The sequence below is a fragment of the Cygnus olor genome, chromosome 6, assembly GCF_009769625.2.
Source record: "Cygnus olor isolate bCygOlo1 chromosome 6, bCygOlo1.pri.v2, whole genome shotgun sequence".
NCBI classification, from domain to species: domain Eukaryota; kingdom Metazoa; phylum Chordata; class Aves; order Anseriformes; family Anatidae; genus Cygnus; species Cygnus olor.
In genome coordinates this window covers 40302129-40322550 of record NC_049174.1, presented here as the reverse complement: position 1 = coordinate 40322550, position 20422 = coordinate 40302129, and the positions used below count along the sequence as shown (strand labels likewise).

Genomic DNA, 20422 nt, shown 5'->3' with positions numbered 1-20422 from the left:
TGGTACAAACAAGGCAGCAAAGAATTCATAGCTTTTCTTTATACAGAAAAGACTTGCTAAAGTTATCTAATGATAGCTGACACCACATTGGATATGCATATATAGCCTCAGTTCAGTCATCCAATTTGCAGAGGATCCCACGATTTCACCTCTTCCTTGATGCCCCATTTACACTTCACTTTCATGCCAGTTACTCTGATGTCTGAACTGTTTCTAAACAGCTTTATTTGGATTATCCTCACAACAAGTAGCATTAATTAATTTTTCCTCCACTGAAAATCAAACCAGCTTCAACGTATTCTGTCCTTCACTATTAGGAAATGCATTGTAGAGGCAAATAAAATGGAAGAAGTAAAAATAATAATTGGAGCAAAACAGAGGAAATTGTTTTAAAAGGAAAACATACAGAAATTAGAACTGCACCATGAAAGCAAAAGAAGAGAAACGCACATCTAACAACAGCGACTGTTACAGGTAAGAAATAGGATTTCAATTTTCAAGTACAGAGGACATGAAATGGGATCCAGCTATGGCATAAAAATCAAACACTGTCACGAAGCAGCTATTCAGATCTGCAGTATTAAGAGAAGGTTAATTTCTATTAATTGCATTACTAATTAGGATGCTTACCTATAATTCCACTGTCCTTGCTCTCCAGGGTGGAGCTAGGGCTGCTAATGGTTCCACAGGGACTACCTTTGTTGGCTGCTGTTTTGCCAGCACAGCTATTGAGAGTTGAGCATGGGCTATCAGTGCTAGGTGATGTAGTGCTGCTTGTGAGGGTAGAACATGGACTGACTCCTTGACTGGTTATTGTACACTGCAGTGTGAAGAAAAATGAATAGTTATTGCACAGAAGGCAGTAAAATACTGTGCTGAAAATTAGAAGCAACAAGGTTAAACAAAGCAAAGAAACCATTTTCCAAGGAAAAACCTCAAGAAGCGAATGCTTATCTTGATTGGGAGCCTTATTGACATGTTTTCAGATAACTCTTATAATGCGTCTTAGAAGTCTAAAATATTGCTCGTTATTCCCAAACAAAAAAGGGAAATTCATGATTAACTCGAAGAGCTGCAGTGAGGCAGATTTCATAGAATCATAGAATGGCTTGGGTTGGAAGAGACCTTAAAGACCATCTAATTCCAATCCCCTGCCATGGGCACCTCCCACTAGACCAGGTTGCCCAAAGCCCCATCCAGCTTGGCCTTGAACACTTCCAGGGATGGGACATCCACAGCTTCTCTGGGCAACCAGTTCCAGTTTACACCCTCAGAGTAAAGAATTTCCTCCTTACATCTAATCTAAACCTACCCTCTTTCAGTTTAATTACATTCCCTCTTGTCCTATATCACTGCAATCCCCAACAGAGAGTCCCTCCCCAGCTTTCCTGTAGGCCCCTTTTAGGTACTGGAGGGCTACTATAAGGTCTCCCCACAGCCTTCTTTTCTTCAGGCTGAAGAACCCCAACTCTCTCAGCCTGTCTTTGTAGGAGAGGTGCTCCAGCCCCTTGATCATCTTTGTGGACCTCCTCTGGACTCGTTCTAATACTTCCACATCCTTCCTATTACATTGGGGGCCCCACAGCTGAACACAGCACTCCAACCAGGGTCTCATGAGGGCAGAGCAGAGGGGGACAATTACCTCCCTTGATCTGCTGCCCACGCTGCTTTTGATGCAGCCCAGGATACGGTTGGCTTTCTGGGCTCCAAGTGCACATCGCCAGCTCATGTCGAGCTCCTCATCCACCAACATGCCACACCCCCAGGTCCTTCTCAGGGTGGATCTCAATCCATCATCTACCCAGTCTATATTTGTGTTAAAAACACTGGTACTGCAATCTTATTCACCCTTTCCTATCATTGGAATCCAATGCACTAAGAATTTTGAGGCCTGGGACAATAAGTGAAGAAAGGGAAGAGAAAGAGATTGGTAGTAAGCAGTTTAGGTTAGCAGATGAGTTTCATACAGTTACGAGCTACTCGATTCTCCCCAGTTCTACTCCTACATGACAATAAAAACCTTCAAACAGAAGTGAACTTCTTGGAAAGGAAAGGATGCCCCCAAAACATGCATCCATTTTAGCAAACCACTGAAATTTTCCATTCTCATAAATCACTGAGAATACCAGGAAAAAATTCTCAATCCTGAAATAATGCAGAAAGAACCCTAGCTGCTCTTCAGATTCATAGTAGCTTAGACTTAGCCTCCAAGACTGATGAGTCTATTCTTTTTTTCAGCTTTTTTCTTTAGGAAAGAATGCAAGATCAACCCACAATTAAAAGCAATCAAAACATGTAACTTGATTGTTATAATTCATTTACAATTCCATTACCGTATGACTATTAACATAGATTATATTTTGGTAGTTATCAAGTAACTGCAATTAGCAAACAGAGAAAATAAGGAAATAACATGAGTCCATTCAGAAGCAAGATGAATATTAAATATGTTGTTTTCTGTTATCCTACCATGGCTTCATTTTTCTCTTCTATATGAGCAGAAGTTGGGATCCCTTCTCCCAGTAAAAACCCCAATCTTGTCATCAATTCTTGTGCTGCAGGAGAACAGCTCGAGTCTTTATCAGGTTTTGCTTTGGAGACGGGGTGTGGGGGGGAAGTTGGTTAAAATTAGTCTCGTATTTGGAAAACGTTACAAGAGGCAGAAAAAGTACAATCAAATGTAAACACTGGATCTTCTCTCAGCAGTATGTCTAACAGAGAAGCTAATGCCATTTAAACATTTTGCCTATTAGACTTAAAATTGTTGGTGATTCTTGGATTTTCTGCATATTTGCACAAATCTAGGGTATGAAAAAAAACAAAACAAAAAAAAACAAACAAGCCAACCAAACACCACCCCTACCCCCACCAATCAAAACAGAAATGGTTAAGTGCAATTGTTTGTATGAAGACAAACAGTTCATCACTGGACTGATGATCAACACAATGACTATCATGTATCAACAGCAATAAACTCAGCAACATCAAAGCTCAGCATCAGATTGAAATTGTATTCCAGTAATTTTAAGAAAGTTTAATTCATATTGAAAATGTGAAAAGTAGAGGTTAATAACTCAGACTTACAATTTCACAGTAAACATTGCAACTAATACCGTTCATTTTTGTTGTTTTTTATGCAATGGAGGTGACACTATTTTAGATTTCCCAGCTTTTCTGGTTACAAAAATATTTATCAGTACAGTGTTTTAAAATATCTTCTGTTATCCAACAGATATAAGGAAACAGTATGGTCAAAAAGAGGCAACCCTGAATGAAAATGCAGTCATTGATTGTTACAGCTAACATAATCTTTTCACAAACTACCATCTCCTGCTATTTTCTTTGATGTCAACAGTTTGGCATCACCTACCAAAGTATAAGCTCTTCCCTAACAAAAACGTTTCTATGGTATTTAATTTTTTTATCCATTAAAAAGGAATAATATGCTGGCCTGTCTTTCCTCAGGTGTAGTCAATTTATTATTCCTCTAATGACTGAGAATTTGCTCACAGAAGGAATTCTTAGCTATAGAAACACCAGCTGCATTACCTACCACCAGATTCTATAAAATGGGAAAAGCACAGAAGCATCTGTGCTGCTGCTTCCCAATCAGTGCAGTCTGAGCAAGGCACTGAGCCTGGGGACGTGATCCCAGACACCTGGAAGACAGTACAGACATCCAAACAGTTTTACCAGTATATAGTCTGGAGACTTCAAGTAACAAAAAGACCCTAATTGAGGAACATCTCAAAGAATGAGTGATGAAAGGGAGAGAGAGATGAGTGTGTATACTTATTAATTAAGTTTAAAAGAGAAAGACAAACAAGTCTCTCAGTTGCACTACTTTCTACAATACCAAAAAGCAGAGCAGAAAAACTATGACTAATCTGTTCCTTTACTTTTGTTTTTCCTTTATGGCTTCACTAAGCTAAATACATGGCTGAACAGGATTTTTTTTTTAAACCAAAAAAACATATGATATCTAACCACAGCTGATGTTCAGTGGGATTTGCAAGAAATGACACGTTCTTCCCCCAGTTGCAGATTGTAAGAAAAACAGAGAAAACAGTAATTTTAACTGAACTGAACAGCTTACCCAGTAAGCATTACTTCAGTGTTTCAATTTTCCTGAGTGATGCAAAACTCAGCTTCCAAACATGAACATTTCACTAGTTGAACCTCCTTATTTATTTCACTTTAGCTCAGTGCCTACTTAAATATACGTATTTCTTAATTTTGTCTACAGTGTAAGTTTTTATTCTGGAACATCTAATTCTATGACTTCTTCAATAACATCAAAAGGAGGAAATCTACAAAATGGGGTCTTTTTTGAAATCAGCTGATTTCACAAACACTTTAATTGCCAGTATTACCATTTTAAAGATAACTGTAATAATCAAAATGACAATTATTATAAAGAAAATGCATTTTCCAGTCAAATATTCCAAGACATGGCAATTTGCAAAATATTCTGAGATGCAAAAGCTTTAACTATTTCATTCCTATGAACAGTTAAAAATAAATATTATATTCAAATTTTAAGCTTTTACAGGATTGAGCAAATGTTACGCATAGTAAGAATGTCAGCTCAGCAGCAAAGATAAAATCCAAGAGTCAAAGGAGTTCAGCCCACCAATCATTGTTTAATCCTTAAACACTAGAATTCAGTTTTGACCTTTAGCATTCTCTCTGTCTGGGAATACAACTCTGTCAAGAGGAGGATTATTATGAGATGATCTTTAGATTGAAATGAGGTCTACAAGCTGTCCAGGATGTGTGTAAAACTTTAATGCCTGCACCAACATGGCTATTAAGATGAAGGCATAAGAGTGCCCAGGCTGACTGTAACATATCCAATACGACATAAAAGAGCAGATTGTGAAAAAACTTACAGTGAGTTCTATTTTCACTATTAATTATTAAAAATAAGTGGGTTTTTTGTTTGTTTTGTTTTTCTCCTAAAGGAACTATTTGTTTTTAAAAGTGTAGCTTTTATACTGTAGAATTGAAGCAAAAGCTAAAACAAAAATTTTTCAGCTGGAACCTGACCAGCTACATGCAACGACTTTAATGTGGCCTGATAAACTGCAAAAAATAATATAAAATAATATAAGACACGTGAAATCCATGCTATGGTGCATATAGTCATATACCAAGTTATTGGTAATTTTGCTTTGGCTATGACATTCACTGTCAAAGTTACACTCTGTTACATGCTAGTCAACTTAACGGACATGAAACTTTTCAAAAATTCCAATTAACTTTAGAGAATTAGCTTTTACCAGCTTTGCCAGCACAGAAGTCTGCTGTTGCTGACTTCTTATTTAGCAAGCTTTTACAAAATTTCTAAAATGAAACACTGTATCCAGTGCAGAGATACACACTTGGAATCAGTTTACATTGAAAAGAAAATTAAAAAAAAATCTAGTTGGCCTTTGCAATACGTAGTAATCAGCAACAGTCAACATTGTTTTACCTGCAGTACACATACAATTCCAAGAATTGAGACAGTTATAAAGATCACGTAAGTATAATGGAAAGCATTTCCTCCTTACAACAAGCACGTGGAATTTGCTAAACTCTTACAAATAGAGAAACAAAATCACAGAATCATCTAGGTTGGAAGAGACCTCCAAGATCACCTAGTCCAACCTCTGTCCTAACACTAACAAAACCTCCACTAAACCATATCACTAAGGACTACATCTAAACGTCTTCTAAAGACCTCCAGGGATGGCGACTCAACCACTTCCCTGGGCAGCCCATTCCAATGCCTAACAACCCTTTCCGTAAAGAAGGTCTTCCTAATATCCAACCTAAACCTCCCCTGGCGCAACTTGAGCCCATTCCCCCTCGTCCTGTCACCAGGCACGTGGGAGAACAGACCAACCCCCACCTCTCTACAGCCTCCTTTACGGTACCTGTAGAGTGCGATAAGGTCGCCCCTGAGCCTCCTCTTCTCCAGGCTGAACAATCCCAGCTCCCTCAGCCGCTCCTCGTAAGACTTGTTCTCCAGACCCCTCACCAGCCTTGTCACCCTTCTCTGGATCCTTTGTATCACTCTGAAATGAATAGCTGTTCTTCTAAACCAAGTATCATTGAACAGATTCTTACCAGTTTGACTGGGTTCTCCTTGCTCTGCTCCTTTTCTCAGCAGTAGACCTGCCTCACCTGGCACTCTAGGACTTTCCACGTACTTGGGCTTCCTGATCGGACCTGCAACGGGAAAGAGCCGAGTATCAAATTTTTCCTGATGGACCACAAGTTTCAAACGTAAAGTGTCTATCCTCAGAGAGAAATAAAGTAGAGGAACTAGTTCTTACACGCAGAGCTGCTACTGTAAGAACTCAAGAGCTGTTGTACTTCTGCACTAGTGAGAAAGAAATGCTCTGTTTGGGCTTCTGGGAACATAAAGCCCACCAGAAAATCAAACCAGTCTGCTTGCTGTGACAATCCTGAAAGTTTCCAGTATATATAAAGTGAGTGACTTTATCATGTTAAAACTCAAGTAACTTCCAGTGGGCCTCCTCTGTAGAGCTTTCACTTTCCATTATAACAAGAAGATAATATTGTTTGGAGTATCTCTGAAACTAAGCGAGAAATCCTACAGGCAGACAGTTTGCAAAATTGGCACACTAAAAAAATCACACTAAAAATTTCTGCTTTCATAAAACAATAGCATTCCCAGTTTATATTAAGTTTAAATACACAACCTCTACTATTAAAAAGAGCGGTGCATTCACACACACACAAACACACTTTTAAAAAATTAAATTGATTCCCTCTTTGCTCTCCCTTTCAGCTTCATGCTTTGGTTTCAGGCTGTTTATGAACCTGTTTTTTTTGCTGAACATGGGTTAGTAGGTTAGTAGCAACTGCAGGAAATGTTAACTACACAACTGTGCTTCTGGTCAGCAAAGTATCTAACTGAAAGGGAACGATGCTGCCCTCTAAAGGTTTAACAGAAAAAGCATACTGGTACTATTACATCAACATCTGCTTGCACTACAAACACAAAGGAGAAATTTTCATCTTAATTTAGCAATTGATAGTACTGGAAGGTAGGCTGCTACATTGATACGTCACAGAACTGAAACTCTACCATGTATTTATCCACATCCTGAAAAAATACGTCAGTAGAATTTTATAACAATAAAAGCATTTGCAACACTGAGAGTTTTGGAAAAGCATAAACAGGGAACTTTGCAAAGTTACACATTGGAAAGCTAAGATATTAAAATGGAATAGGGAGTGGAAATATCATCATCTGTGGTACCGAAAACTGAAGGTACTGAACCTGAATTTTTGTCTTAAATTTTCACTAGTACGATCCCTTTTTTTTTTGTAATGTGTCTAATAAAGCCACTTGAAACTTTCAAAGTTTTAGTGAGCTAGAGGTGTAGTTTGTGATTCTAATGTTTCATTCAGAGCAAACTAAGTATTAGCTTGAAGTCCCGAAAACACAGTCAGTTACTAGACTTAAAAAATCTGAAATAAAGGTATTTCGGGAATTTCCCCAGCTCTGACAACAGATAATGATTTACCCTTCTTTTGAGCCCCATTTGTCCCCATCTAACTAAAAGAAGCCAGAGTTGAACAGAAATATTCATGTAAATGTAATTAAAGAGCATTTAAGCACTGCAAAGGGAACCTTTGACAATTTGAAATACTGTCTGACAGCAGAGGAAGGACTGGCTCCCAGGACTGCCATGCTCTTTGGTGGTCTTCCAGATCCTGAAATGATAGGTCTCCCCCAAAAGCTTTTGTTCCACCCTACCCATTCCAAACTGTCCTTTGAACAGGACTCCAAGTCCCAGCCCAGCTCACTGTCGGAAGTGTACTCCCTCGCATCATCTCAGTGCAACTCCATTCCCCAGCCAGGCTCACTTTCTCTTATTTCCCTACTTTATTTCTGTTCTCTGATAAAGCTCTTCTTCTCTGACTTTCCTACTGTATTCCACTCTTGGTTTCCCACTACATTTCACTCTGTAGTTTAGGTTCAGTGGAAGAGACACCAGACTTTGACAAATCTACAGCACAGCAGGATCCCAATCTTCATCAGGAGCATGTAATTATTACTAAAATTCTTAAGCACTAACAATTATCAACAGCATACTACACATGCCTTGTTTCCCAGATCTTTCACATACTGAAATGCATTACAGTTTCCACATTACTGATGATGTTTATAAGCCAGAATTAAAACTACGTTCAGAAGTCTTTTTTAAAAGCACTTACCAAAGAGAAAATCAAAGGCTACAGTGACTCAACTTTCAAGTCATGGCAACCTTTGGCTTTCAACAAACATTCCTGTCAGGTTCTTTATTTAGTCAAATTTATGATACACTTGAAAGCAAAACAAGATCCAAGATCTCAAGTCAAGCGTCTTCTCTGGTTAAACTGGTTAAGTTTGCACTGGCAAGCATTAAGCAACTGAAGCTCTAGAATCAAGTTCCACAGATGTATTTCCAAGAAACCCCCTTCATCAGCAACAATCCCATGCTGACAGAAGGTGATATTCAAGTACAAATATATTTCTTATATTTCTCCATAACAAACTACTGACAAGGCTACTTGGTGGTTTTTGTCTTTGTTGTCTTGGGGGGGTAGCGTTTGTTTCAAACAGGAAATAATCAGTAAAATAATACATAGTACTCAAACCCAATAAGCCTTGTAAGAAGCAAGCTGTAACACCGCGGCAGAACCTGGATTTTATTATTATTAAACTCTGCAGTTTCCAAGTAGTTTCACTTCCTGCCTCTGCCAGTTGCAGAACTAAGGACTGGATAATGGAAGGCCTTTTGCAAACACTTGAACTTACTGTTAATGAGAAGTGATACAGCAGTAGGCCAGGAAACACTCCCATTCAGGACCTGAGTCCCAGTTACTTCCCTGTCTACGCTGTAATGCAGTGCCAGAACTCTGGATTTAAGCACTGACTGGTGCCTCTCACGAAAGCCAGAACTGAAGCCAGAAAGCTTCAAGAAAGCTAGAGATAGTTGCTTGTAAACCAAGTGCAGTTCACGATACTCCGATAGTTTTAAAATAAAATAGCCTATAACGTACTGGATTCAGAGGAAAATGATCAAAAAAAGCTCCCAACAACAAAAGAAGCAAACTGAATTTCAGTCCTAGGTGACAACCACCTCACTGTGCTACTACCACCATGCCAATTGCTTCTTTGTTACTTCACTCCTTCAGGTCTCAGCTTCTTCCTCTCCCACCAGTAACAGAAGGATGAGTAATTACTCTCACAGAGTCTAATACTTCAAAGTGCTGGATAAAATAGAACTGTCTCTTGACAATTATTCTTAGTATGTGGTGTGCAAGGTGAACACCGTGCAAAAACAACTCCAGCAAGCTTGCTTCCCTCCTCTTATCCTCCTTAATGTTAGAGTACAACTCTGGACTGCACTTCTGTTTTTCAGTTTTTCCTCCTTTTTCTGGTCAGCAGATCTCCCTCACAAACAAAGTAAATACCATTTGGAAAGCACTAGGGAAAGACTGCAGGATTGATGTTAACTATACCACACAGCTTTTGATAATGTGGTTTTCTTGGCTACAATTTAAGTCCTCAGATAGTCATCTTCTACTTGGCTCAAAATTCAAGAGCATCCCAAAGTTCTCTGAGACAACCCATATTTTATCATGAAACACAGCATATTCAAGCTATGACACTTGTAGCCATACCAAGTGTCCCATACCTTGACAAACAGCCTCAAGTTGTGCCAAGGGAGGTTTAGATTAGACATCAGAAAGAATTTCTTCATGGAAAGGGTAGCTAGGCATTGGAACAGGCTGCCCAGAGAGTCGCCATCCCTAGAGGTATTTAAGGTGTGTAGATGTGGCACTTAAGGACACGGCTTAGTGGTGGATTTGATAGTGTTAGGTTGGTGGTTGGACTTCTGATGATTTTAAGGGTCCTTTCCAATCTAAATGATTCTATGATTCATTTTGGCAGTAGCTTCAGACACTACAATAGGTCTCCGAAATCTTCATCGATTTCTTGCTTGTTTCCATGGGTAGTTTAAGGCCAATGTCCACTTTTAAGAAAAGTTGCAATTCTCTACATCTCGGCCTCAGGCTCCCCAGGGTAACACGTTTTCCCATCACACTGCAAGGGACCAGAAAAATATGTGACCTGCTACATCACAGGCCTACATACCTTGTTCCCCAGGTAGATGATTTGGTTCTACAACACTGAGGAATTTCGTTATCGGACCTACCTTTTCTTTCAGACTTCCACCTGGAGGTGGAATATGTGAGTATGGTGCTAACCTAATTCCTTAGCTAAGGAATACAGGGCATGGAATTTAAGGCATATGTAAACATATGTTTATACCTCTACCTAGAGACTATGAGATGGTAACATTTTTCTAACCAAAAGAAACCTTAGTTACCAACTATCACCAGAGGGTGCCCTTTTAGCACTATTTCATAACAAAAACAAGGGGTATTTGCCTTAGTGAAAACAGCTAAAAATACATTCCTTTGGAACAAAACCACATTCTTTAAGGAGACAATAGTCCAAACCTACTATTTGTAAGCAGGAGTATAGTTAAATGTATCAAAAGTTGAACAACAAAAAAACAACCATTCTAAAAGAACCAGAACAACATGTAGTCATATAACAGATTAAAATTAAAGTATCTTCAGGATGTATTTTTACTACTCACATTTTAGGCTGTGGAGCAGACGCTTAGTTGAATTTTCCTCACAAAATTGATTTAGTAGTGACTTAGAGTACTTTCAAGTCTGATACACAACATTACTACATGTAGGAAAATTTACAGTTAAGTCCATTTTCATGCACTAATCTAGAAGAGGACACACATATTAATGCATGAAAAAAGGAAACAAAGTTCCTTTTTGTACCAAAAGGACAAAATGTATCTGCAAAATGGAAGCTGTTTTCCAGAAGTGTAGAATAATTGTATTGAGTCTGATAAAGGGTTCATCTGGGACACTATTTTATCAGCATCAAACACCAGAGAAGAATCCCACAGCATGGGAACACGGTTTAGTGGTGGATTTGGTAGTGTTAGGTAATGGTTGGACTTGATGATCTTATGGGTCTTTTCCAACCTAAATGATTCTATGATAATCTACGTTATAGAAAACATACTGTCCCGGTACACTTTTCTTGACTTCTGTTTAGAAGCTTATAGTTTCCTGAATCAGAAGTGGTCCCTTTCTATTTAAGAGCTAGATGGACTTTCTTTCCACGAACTTACCCAGTCATTTCTTTACCAATCTGCAGCATCCACAAAATTTACAAGTTAACACAATATTGAAATATACATGAAACAGTAATCAGAGTCTCCTTTTCCCACCAATTGTCTTTCTTCCAGGCAGAAAAAAGCCAGTCAAATCAATTTAAATCATTTCTCATTCAGAGCCATTCCACAACTTTAGTCATTCCTTCTGCCCTACTCTAGCTCTTTCCTAGTGGAACTATAGATTTTTAAAGTTGTTATCACCAGAATCTTCCTGAGGTAGAACAACAGACTGATACAATAGTAGAACAATACTCTCTTCGGCTTATGATCTCTTTCTTTCCTTTTTTACTGTTAGGATTGTTTTTTGACTGCTGAAGAGCTGATCTTTCCACAGCATTATTGCAACATGGCCATCTCCTTCCTAATCCTCTGAACTGGCTTTCTTTCTCAACAACATTATGTGAAATTTGCAGGATTCCCCCCCTCCGTTAACATTTATATTCACCTTGACTGAACTTAACCTGCTATTCTGTCACCTATGTATTCATCCACCATGAATAACTTAGCAATGCCAGCACACTTCACAACTTTACTATGCATTCCTTTTTCAGTTGATAAATACATTAAACAGTTTAAATCTCAGCAGAGTTATGTAACTGTTGGCATGTTCCCTCCAGCATGCGTATGATCCTCTGTGTAACTATTTAAATATAAAAATTAAGGTATTTTGTCTTACCTCATAATGGTTAAATTTCTTTCATTTCTTCTTTGCAAAGGTCCCCGTAGAAATCCAGGGAGACTTCACCACCTAAGATGTCACTTGTCTACATGATTTCCTTCAAAGAATTCCAACAATTTTGGGGGCCATGACTTTCCTTTAAGAAGTCAATAATGATCGTTTCCCATTATGCTATATTTGTCAATATCCCCACTAACTATTCTTTCTTACAGTGGAATCAGTTTCCCTGCTATGGACAGAAAAACTACTTCTTTCTCTAGTTCCTTAGAGCACAACTAGAACCTGACAAAATTTTCTTTAAAGAACTCTAGGAAGTCTCTGGGTCACAGATGCTGCCTGGCTCTTATGGGATACTATAATCTTCCTGAAGTCTGCTGGAAGGGCATCGTGACAGGACACAAACTATTGAGATTTCGGGAGGGTGTCAAGGATATATATGTACTTGATACATATACCAGATTGATTTACCAAGGATAATGTGCAGCTGCAATTGCTATTTACAAACAGGGTCAGGATATGATAATCAAAGGCAGCCTTAGCTGTAGTGATCACCAGCTAGTGGGTTTCAAGAATGGTAGGAGTAAGGAACACAAATGGCAGAGTGCAGACAAAACCTGAACTTTAGGAGAGCTGCCTTCAGCTTACTTAAGCAAATGGTAGGTCTGATCCCACGGGAGATGGCTCTGAAGGTTGAAAGAACTCAGGAAATTGGTGGGTCTTTAGGAACAGACTCTTTCCAAGCACAAAACCAGTCCATCCTGATACTACAATGAACAAATATATGTAACAGGAGATTGACTTGACTCACAACTCAGCTTCAATACAAAAAGACGGTATACAGGAGCTGGTAGCAGGAGCAAAGGAGGAATTCAGAAACGTTGCTGGGCATGCTGGGATGATGCTATGAAAACAGAAGGTTGCCCAGACGTGAAACTGGCCAGAGAAGTCGAGGACATGAAAAAGAGCTGTTATAATTAGAAGTAGTTCACTGGAGAAACAGCGGAATAGTTGGGTTGGAGGCTGGTGTACTTAGTCTGTCAAGCACTGAAACCAGTTACCTAGACAGGCTGTGTACTCTACACCATTGAAAAGTTTTCAAGACCAGTCTGGATAAAGTCCCGAGCCTTACCTCATAGCTGACCCTGCTTTGTGAGCATGAGGTTGGCTTAGTGACCTCCTGAGATCCCTTTCAACTTGAGTTATCCCAGGAACCCTAAGAAACCCACCTTTCCCTGCTTAGGTTCATGCAAATAGCAAAAAGGAACTGCTTCCAAATGATCTCAAGACTGGAGCACAAATCTGAAGCCTTAGTTGAAACTAGTTCTCTTACCTAGTCTATTCTCAAGTGTCAGGCATGCTGATTAATTTGTTTATTGATTAAAACTCTTAATTTATGCTTAATTTAAAACTAACTAAAAGTTCCACTGTGCATTTATGGAAGACTCTTCCTGCAGTCATCCTCTGCATTCACTAATGCCTTTAAAAACAGAAGTTGCTTCCTATCTCTGTTCAAGCATGGTAGTACGAACAATTTAGCTCAGTAAACATTTACTTCAAAGGCAACAGCGGTCTCTTTAATTCACACCATAAAGTCCAACAACCATTTTTTGGAATCTCCTTTATAAACCAGTATTTTCTTTCTTTTAATTGACCCTCCTAAATTAGAGTGCAATCAACTATCATCTCTGTAAGAATGTGAATATTTTTTAGTTACACAGCTCTAAGTTTACCAATTCAAGCAATGTTCATTCTAGCTTTACAGGAGGAGAAACTCAACTTACTGTGGCATTTTTTCATTTACTGCTCCCCTTCCCAAACAAAGTCCTCCTGCTGAAAACCTTTTTTACTTGTCCTGTTTTTTTTCTGCTCCTTTATCCACCTCCTCAATGGACTGTTTCATTAAGGAAGCTTTTGACTCCAAACAAACCAGTAGCTTTAGTTCTGCCAATAATTTTTGGCTCTTTAGTAACTTAAGATATAGTTTCTCTCTTTCCTCCTTTTATAGTTACAGTTGAAGATTGAACTGGAGCCAGAAGCACTGGTACTCTTCCAAGCTCTTCAAACAAAAAACTCCCCCACCTCCTATGCAAATAATTAAAACACAATGTCACTCACACAAGGTTGTGCAAACAGGACTGTACAGCTTTCTGTGGTCTAGGGAAGAAGCTCAGCTTGCTCTCCACAGTTTTGCCTGCCCATGGGTTATGAGATTCTAGGGGCTGAGCTACTTGAAGATTGATGGGCAAAATGGCAGCTATTACCACACATGCGCTGCAGCAAAGATGTCTCTGTCAGTTGGGCACATTTGTCAGCACGCCTGTCCACTAGAATAGGAACAATAAAATAGCTAACATACTGATCTCTTAACATATGGAGACTGACTTCAGACTGATCAGTTCAAGCCTGAACTACCCAGAGGGGTAGTGGACAAGAGAAGGGGAATGAAAAGTGGGATGCCAGCAATCAGAATAACAGATTCAAAAAAAGACACTAAACCCAAGTTCTGTGTTAGCTCAGGGGGCCCCCAGACTAGCAATTTCCAAACCTGTTCTGAACAGATACCTCTAAGCTTGCTAAATACTAAGGCCCCAAGAGCTTTTCTCAGCGAGATCAGTCCAAACCTGAGAATTGATAATTACATTATTCATGGAACAGATAGGTTAAATGATGGAAAAAAAATCTTCTTAGTTTAAAGGGACAGAACAAAACTAACACATTACCCACAGTACTTCTGCAGCTAATACATTCCGGCAAAAGCATTCTATCCTCTAAATCATCTGGAGTAGAAAACTACCTGGAGGTATACAACGTTCAAAGGGGGGCACATCTACAGTAGAACATCTTTTCCTACCATTGCATATTACATAAACTAAACAGAAAACTGAAGCAGCCTATAAGGTAAAATAATCCTTCAAAACTAGCAAATGTTCACTTGAGTAAGGACAATATGCCTGCCAGCAATGAGGCAAAAAGTATTTTTACATAGTTTTGAATTATAAATTAAACTGTTTGTTTGGATCTACACACTGCTTGAATGCATTCTGCTGTTTTCTTTCTCCCCCTCATAGTACTGCTGTGATAATGACATGGTATATTACCAAAATTTACTAAGATGTTCAGAATGTTTGCAATACCTTTTGCTTAACAGGATACAGATAAAGAATTTGCTTTCTTTCAAGCACCATCTAACTATGAGCGTGCAACTTTCTAAAAAGATAGGGAATGAAATATAGAACATACTTCCATCATTAACTGAATCACTTTTGATGGAAATGCTATTTTTTCAACAGTTTTATGCCATGGATAATCAGACTGTGAGTGGATGAAACAGTTATGGAAGGAAAAGGTTTGTCCACATCCTACTCTAAATGATAACACACTGAAGAAATGACAAAGCATGGTAACTCTTGCTGTTCAGATAGTAGAGAATATAAGCAAAGAGAAGAAATTAAATCATAAACAACAAATCAAAATATATCCCTCAGAATTTGCAGATTAACACCCACTTGGAAATATGCAGAAAGAGCAAGGAAAGGAGAAGCAGTAAAAGCAAGTTGTTAATTACTTTACATTGAAGTTTTTACTCTTCTAGACATCACAAACTAGAATCTAATTCTGTGAAAGAGTTTGAATGTTAACACCAGTTACACAAAAACATGAAACATTTTACAGCGCATTTCTTACTGAAAAACATTCCTCCACGTATTATTTTAAAATATTTTAACCAGGAATATTGTTATTCACTGTTCATATAAGCTTGATTAAATACTTATTTTTAAATCAATTACCACAGGTGCAGGACTGGATAAATACAGCCTAGACTATAGTCACATTTGCTAGAAAAGTGGAAATGTATTAATTATGAAGCCCTCAAAATTAGATGTTTTCATGAACATTAGTACAAATAACTATTGGTTAATTACAGCTTCTATTTTTGAATTAATAACTCCAAAACACAAAGTCAGGAAAATCTGACTGATTTTAATTTACAAACCAAAATTTTTAAATAAATTATTCAGACTCAATAAAAACTTAGGAAAAACTCTTCATTAAAAAATGTGTAGCATTTAGTGATATACTCTTTCATTATTACCCTTGAATATGCAGTATATTGCTTCAGTCTAACACATACTAAATAGAACTTCTATTCAAGGAAATAAGTTATGCAAGTGTATCACGTTATAGTCCCTTCCAACCCAAACCATTCTATGTTTCTGTGATATACATATGACCATCAGCATGCTTGGTTTATAAGAAGTAGAACTACAGAACAGAAACAAAGGTAGAACAAATGATGGTATTTCAAGGGACATTTTTTCCTTTGAAAATATGCAATGCAATAGAGCAAAGACATTAAAAGGAATTAACAGTATTGTTTACATTGAAATATACATCCGTAAACTGGAAGGATCGAAGTTAGAATTTTATTCTACCACAGGTTAGAATAACTACATCTTAACTTTGCAACATTTCTTTAACTTTCCATGTAATCATTGATGCTTTTATCCACCATATCCTGAAAAAAACTCAACCTGCTATTCATATGCTACTGAACATAGTGCTCCGCAATCTGTACAGCCAGTATTCTCTTGCTTTCTATTACTCCCAGATGCTAGCTAGGTCATTTATATTAAAGCATCTTCCATCAGCTTTAGTTTGTTGAAACTCAAAGGAATATCACAGAATGTTTCTACCTGCACGCCATCACCTAGTTAGGTATTTGTACAAAACAACAACACAAATGCCAATGTATTCAAAACACTTCATAAACCTAAGAAATCTCGCCCCTCCCCCCCCCTTTTTTTTTTGTCTATATATCACAGTGGAATGATTTTAAAGGTGTTGTGAATACAGCTTTCCATTTAAAATTTAGACTCTTATACGTTTCCTGCAAGAGAAACAGAAGCCTCTACTTTGCTTATAAAAGTGCCTCACTAATCCAAATGGAGTTACGAGGTTGGTCAGATAGTATCTTGAAACTAGCTACAATGCAGTTAGGTTTTCCCAACGGTAACAAAACTAGGAGTTAGATCCTGACCTTCCTTCAAGTCTTTGGCAAAAATCCCATTTCCTTCTACATTAAAAGGCAGGATAAAGTCCTTTGAAGCTGTTTATTATACAAATCAATTGCAGCAAGAGACAAAACATCAAAATACTTTCTGTGACTCAAAATTTTACCTAAACTATCAAATACTGACAAACAACTTAAACTGAGAACACTTAACAAATTGTATTTACTATCCTCTGGTAATACTTTGAGCAAGATTTTTTCTTGAATTTTATGTAAAATGGGTTGTTAATCAAGACCTTTCTCAGTGCTGACAAAAAACTTTTGCCAGTCTTTGTTCTTAAACTTTATAAATTTTACAACAAAGAACTTTAAAACTGGTGAGTGTTTGCACAAGTAGTAGGAATATGGACAATTTCACCTGACGCTCAAGCTTTGACCTGAGTGAACTCAACTGATGCTGTTGTGCTGGAATGATCTATATGTGCAGAATGCTGATAAAAAGGGAAACCAGATGGAGTACCTTATTTAGTAAGGCTCACACATAAGTACATGGTCATTACTAACGATGCAACCTCTAAAAATTAGTAAGTTTCTTGCCACAACTTCAGCAGTTATTTAACTATTAATACATTTATATGTGTAGATATAAGCAAAATAAATTAGCTTTAAACCATAAACAACTTCCTGAAACAAATACTGCCTTAATATTGTACACTTAATAGGTATGCCAAATACTTACAATCATTAGTAGTAACAGGTCACTCTTACACTGCTGTTAACATATATATGAACACGGGGTTTTGCAGCTGTCTTAACTGAGTTACTAATCATAAATTATCAGTTTTAAACATATTCAGACATTTCAGTGAAGGTATTTACTACACAAATTAGAATGATTATTTGCCATATGAAATAATACATTCCATTTAATCATCAACTATCTTTTCTTTTTTTTTTTTTTTTAACCTGAGAACATGCAAAAAGCCTTCACTGCTCTTGTTCTCATTGCAAAGGATTAACATGACTTTACTGTGTTACTTTATATAAAGTGTCAGAAAGTGTTACTTTTATATTGTGTCAAATCTGAATCAAAATACTACAAAGATTTGAGTTGCTCATTCGTTTCATGTTACCTGGAGACTTTTTGTTTGATCTTGACTGCATCAAATAAGACTGGCGTGGCAGCAGAGGTGAAGATGGAAGAGACATTGAAACTCCTTTAGCCAAGTTCATTCTGTAAGTATCCTCAGAGACAGGCTGATTGCCAATGGGGAAATCTGCATTGTGGCCGGATGTTGCAACAATCTGCAAGGCATTCTCTGGGCAGGAGTCACCTGCTAAAAATAAAATGTTGTCATCTGTTATGTGATATACCAACACAAGAGCCAGGCAGTTTCATTGAAATAGAAGTATTTAACACAGAAAAATATACATTTGCCAGCACCAAGTCAGCATGATCAGACTTTTCACTGTGTACCCTCCACTGTAGAATCCAGATAGAAAATCCACAAAAAAAATTTAATCCACTAGAAAAATTTAAAATACAAAACCAAGCAAAATTTTATTTTACTGTACTAAAGATAGCAAGAGGGAAGAAAAAACCCTCACTTTCAACAAAACAATTTTTCAGATTTCGTTCTCAGAGGCAAAACTACAGTTCTTATGAAGACAAAATTTTCTCTACAGATTAAAGGTATATTAGGATTACCATGACATCCTCAAATTCAATGACTATCTGAAAATATTTTTTTTTTTTTTACTGAAAAGTAGTTAGAAGATAAATTTCATTGGGTGACTGCCTTACACTTAATTTAAAAGGGTCTCACAAAAAAGTACACTCATAGACAGTTTAGCCTTTTTATTTTTGTTGCAAAACAGAAGTCCAGTTATGTGCAATTTGATAGCTTATTTTATTTTTTATTTATTTATTTTTTAAGTCTCAGAAACAAAGTATTAGTTCACAACATACTAAGTAGCAGATCAAAATAGGGAAATGCACTGAAAATAGACGTATCCTGCTAGTGCAGAAAATGCAAGTTCAGCTAAATCAAAAATGTTTTTGAAACAACAGAAAAAATATATCGCATCATTATTGTGAGCAAAGACAGCAGAAATAGATATTGAAAGTGCTCAGTTTTTCCTAGTCAGATGACAAAAACAGCTGAAAAGAAAAGTTAACTAACCGCAGCTTTTTTTTATACTCAAATTAGGGTATTGCTCAATAGTTTACACAAATTGCTGTCAAAATTGAATCGGTGTGACCAAAGGTAAAAAAGCAAAACCAAATTGATGCAAAGAGGAGAGACAGTACACAGAGTATTTTTTAGATTAATCTGTGCAGCAACAAGCAGCACAGTTGAAGTATGGGATCCAAAGTACAAGAACAGACAAACAAAGGAAAAGCAATTTATTTTCAAATATGAACTTTCCATATGTTTATTTTCTTACAATAAGGAAACATTTCAGATAGATGTGCCTCTATAAGATCTGCCTTGTGAGAAACAAAGTTGTGTTTTTGCAGTGAAAAATTCCACTAACCTTGCATATTCAAAAGTGATTGTGCAGGCATGACAGTAGCATAGCAGCAGGGAGTATGTTAAGCAGATAAGGGGAAGGTCCCGCTGTCCCAAAATAAGAAGGATAGCTAAGAAAAACAGGATGAGCAGTACGAAATCAGTAAAAACAAATCACAGCCCCTCTAGTCAAGAGAGAAGAAGGAAAAAGAAAAGGAAAAGGAGAAATTAACGGTTAGTCAAATAAAATTGTACATATAGGGTATAGAAGTGCGTCGAGTAGGTTGTGAACCTGTATTACTCAGCCAACGAGGAAACAGGGGAGAAATCAGGTGTCGGGTAATAGGGAATATGAGGTTATGATAAACTTTTACTGTGCGCTCCTGCTTGCGGGATACCCGCTGTTGCAATCGCAAATAAAATGGCTTCACAGAAGATCCTGTCTGAAGAAAATTATTGAGATTTTTCTCACAGCCTTTCTTTTTGATTCCGTTGTCATTCAACTGTTGTTGCCTTCAGTTTGTAAGAGCTCTTCTCCTACCACAGTCCACTACAGGCATCCTTAAGTGCATACAATAAATTTCCCCACTGTGACAGAAGGCAAAGCCCAAACCTAGCCCTTTGAGAAACGTAAAAATATTTTTGCCAATTTAACTACCACTCTCTTTTTCAGAAGTACACATGGAGGATGAGAAAACCAAACAGGCCTGAAGTTTACAGACTAATTCTGTATTTCTAAAGCTGCAAATATATTAAGCTGTTGTGTTTTTTTTTCTAGACATACTATTTTCCTCACAAGAACCATACATGATGGCCATGTCCATCTATTTTTAAGATAAATGACCTTGAAGAATGCTATGCTAGATTCAAACTTTTTTTTTTTTTAATTTATATATGTGAAACTTACTCTCTTACTCCACTGAAGCCAACTTAAAAATCA

General features: G+C 37.5%; 1 protein-coding gene across 9 annotated transcripts in view; it reads right to left on the bottom strand.

Moving 5' to 3' along the window:
- Positions 1-20422, bottom strand: part of TANC1 (tetratricopeptide repeat, ankyrin repeat and coiled-coil containing 1) — a 98339-nt gene that overhangs the window by 39767 nt on the left and 38150 nt on the right. For 4 of the 9 annotated variants that reach the window (XM_040562558.1, XM_040562561.1, XM_040562555.1 and 1 more), the window contains 4 exons: positions 18103-18306; positions 6115-6216; positions 2470-2591; positions 631-820 (listed from right to left, as the gene is read on the bottom strand). In XM_040562558.1, the coding sequence (XP_040418492.1) occupies positions 631-820; positions 2470-2591; positions 6115-6216; positions 18103-18306 (618 nt within the window). Of the gene's footprint in view, positions 1-630; positions 821-2469; positions 2592-6114; positions 6217-18102; positions 18307-20422 lie in introns of those variants that run through there. The other 5 variants (XM_040562560.1, XM_040562562.1, XM_040562556.1 and 2 more) reach the window with 2 other exon arrangements.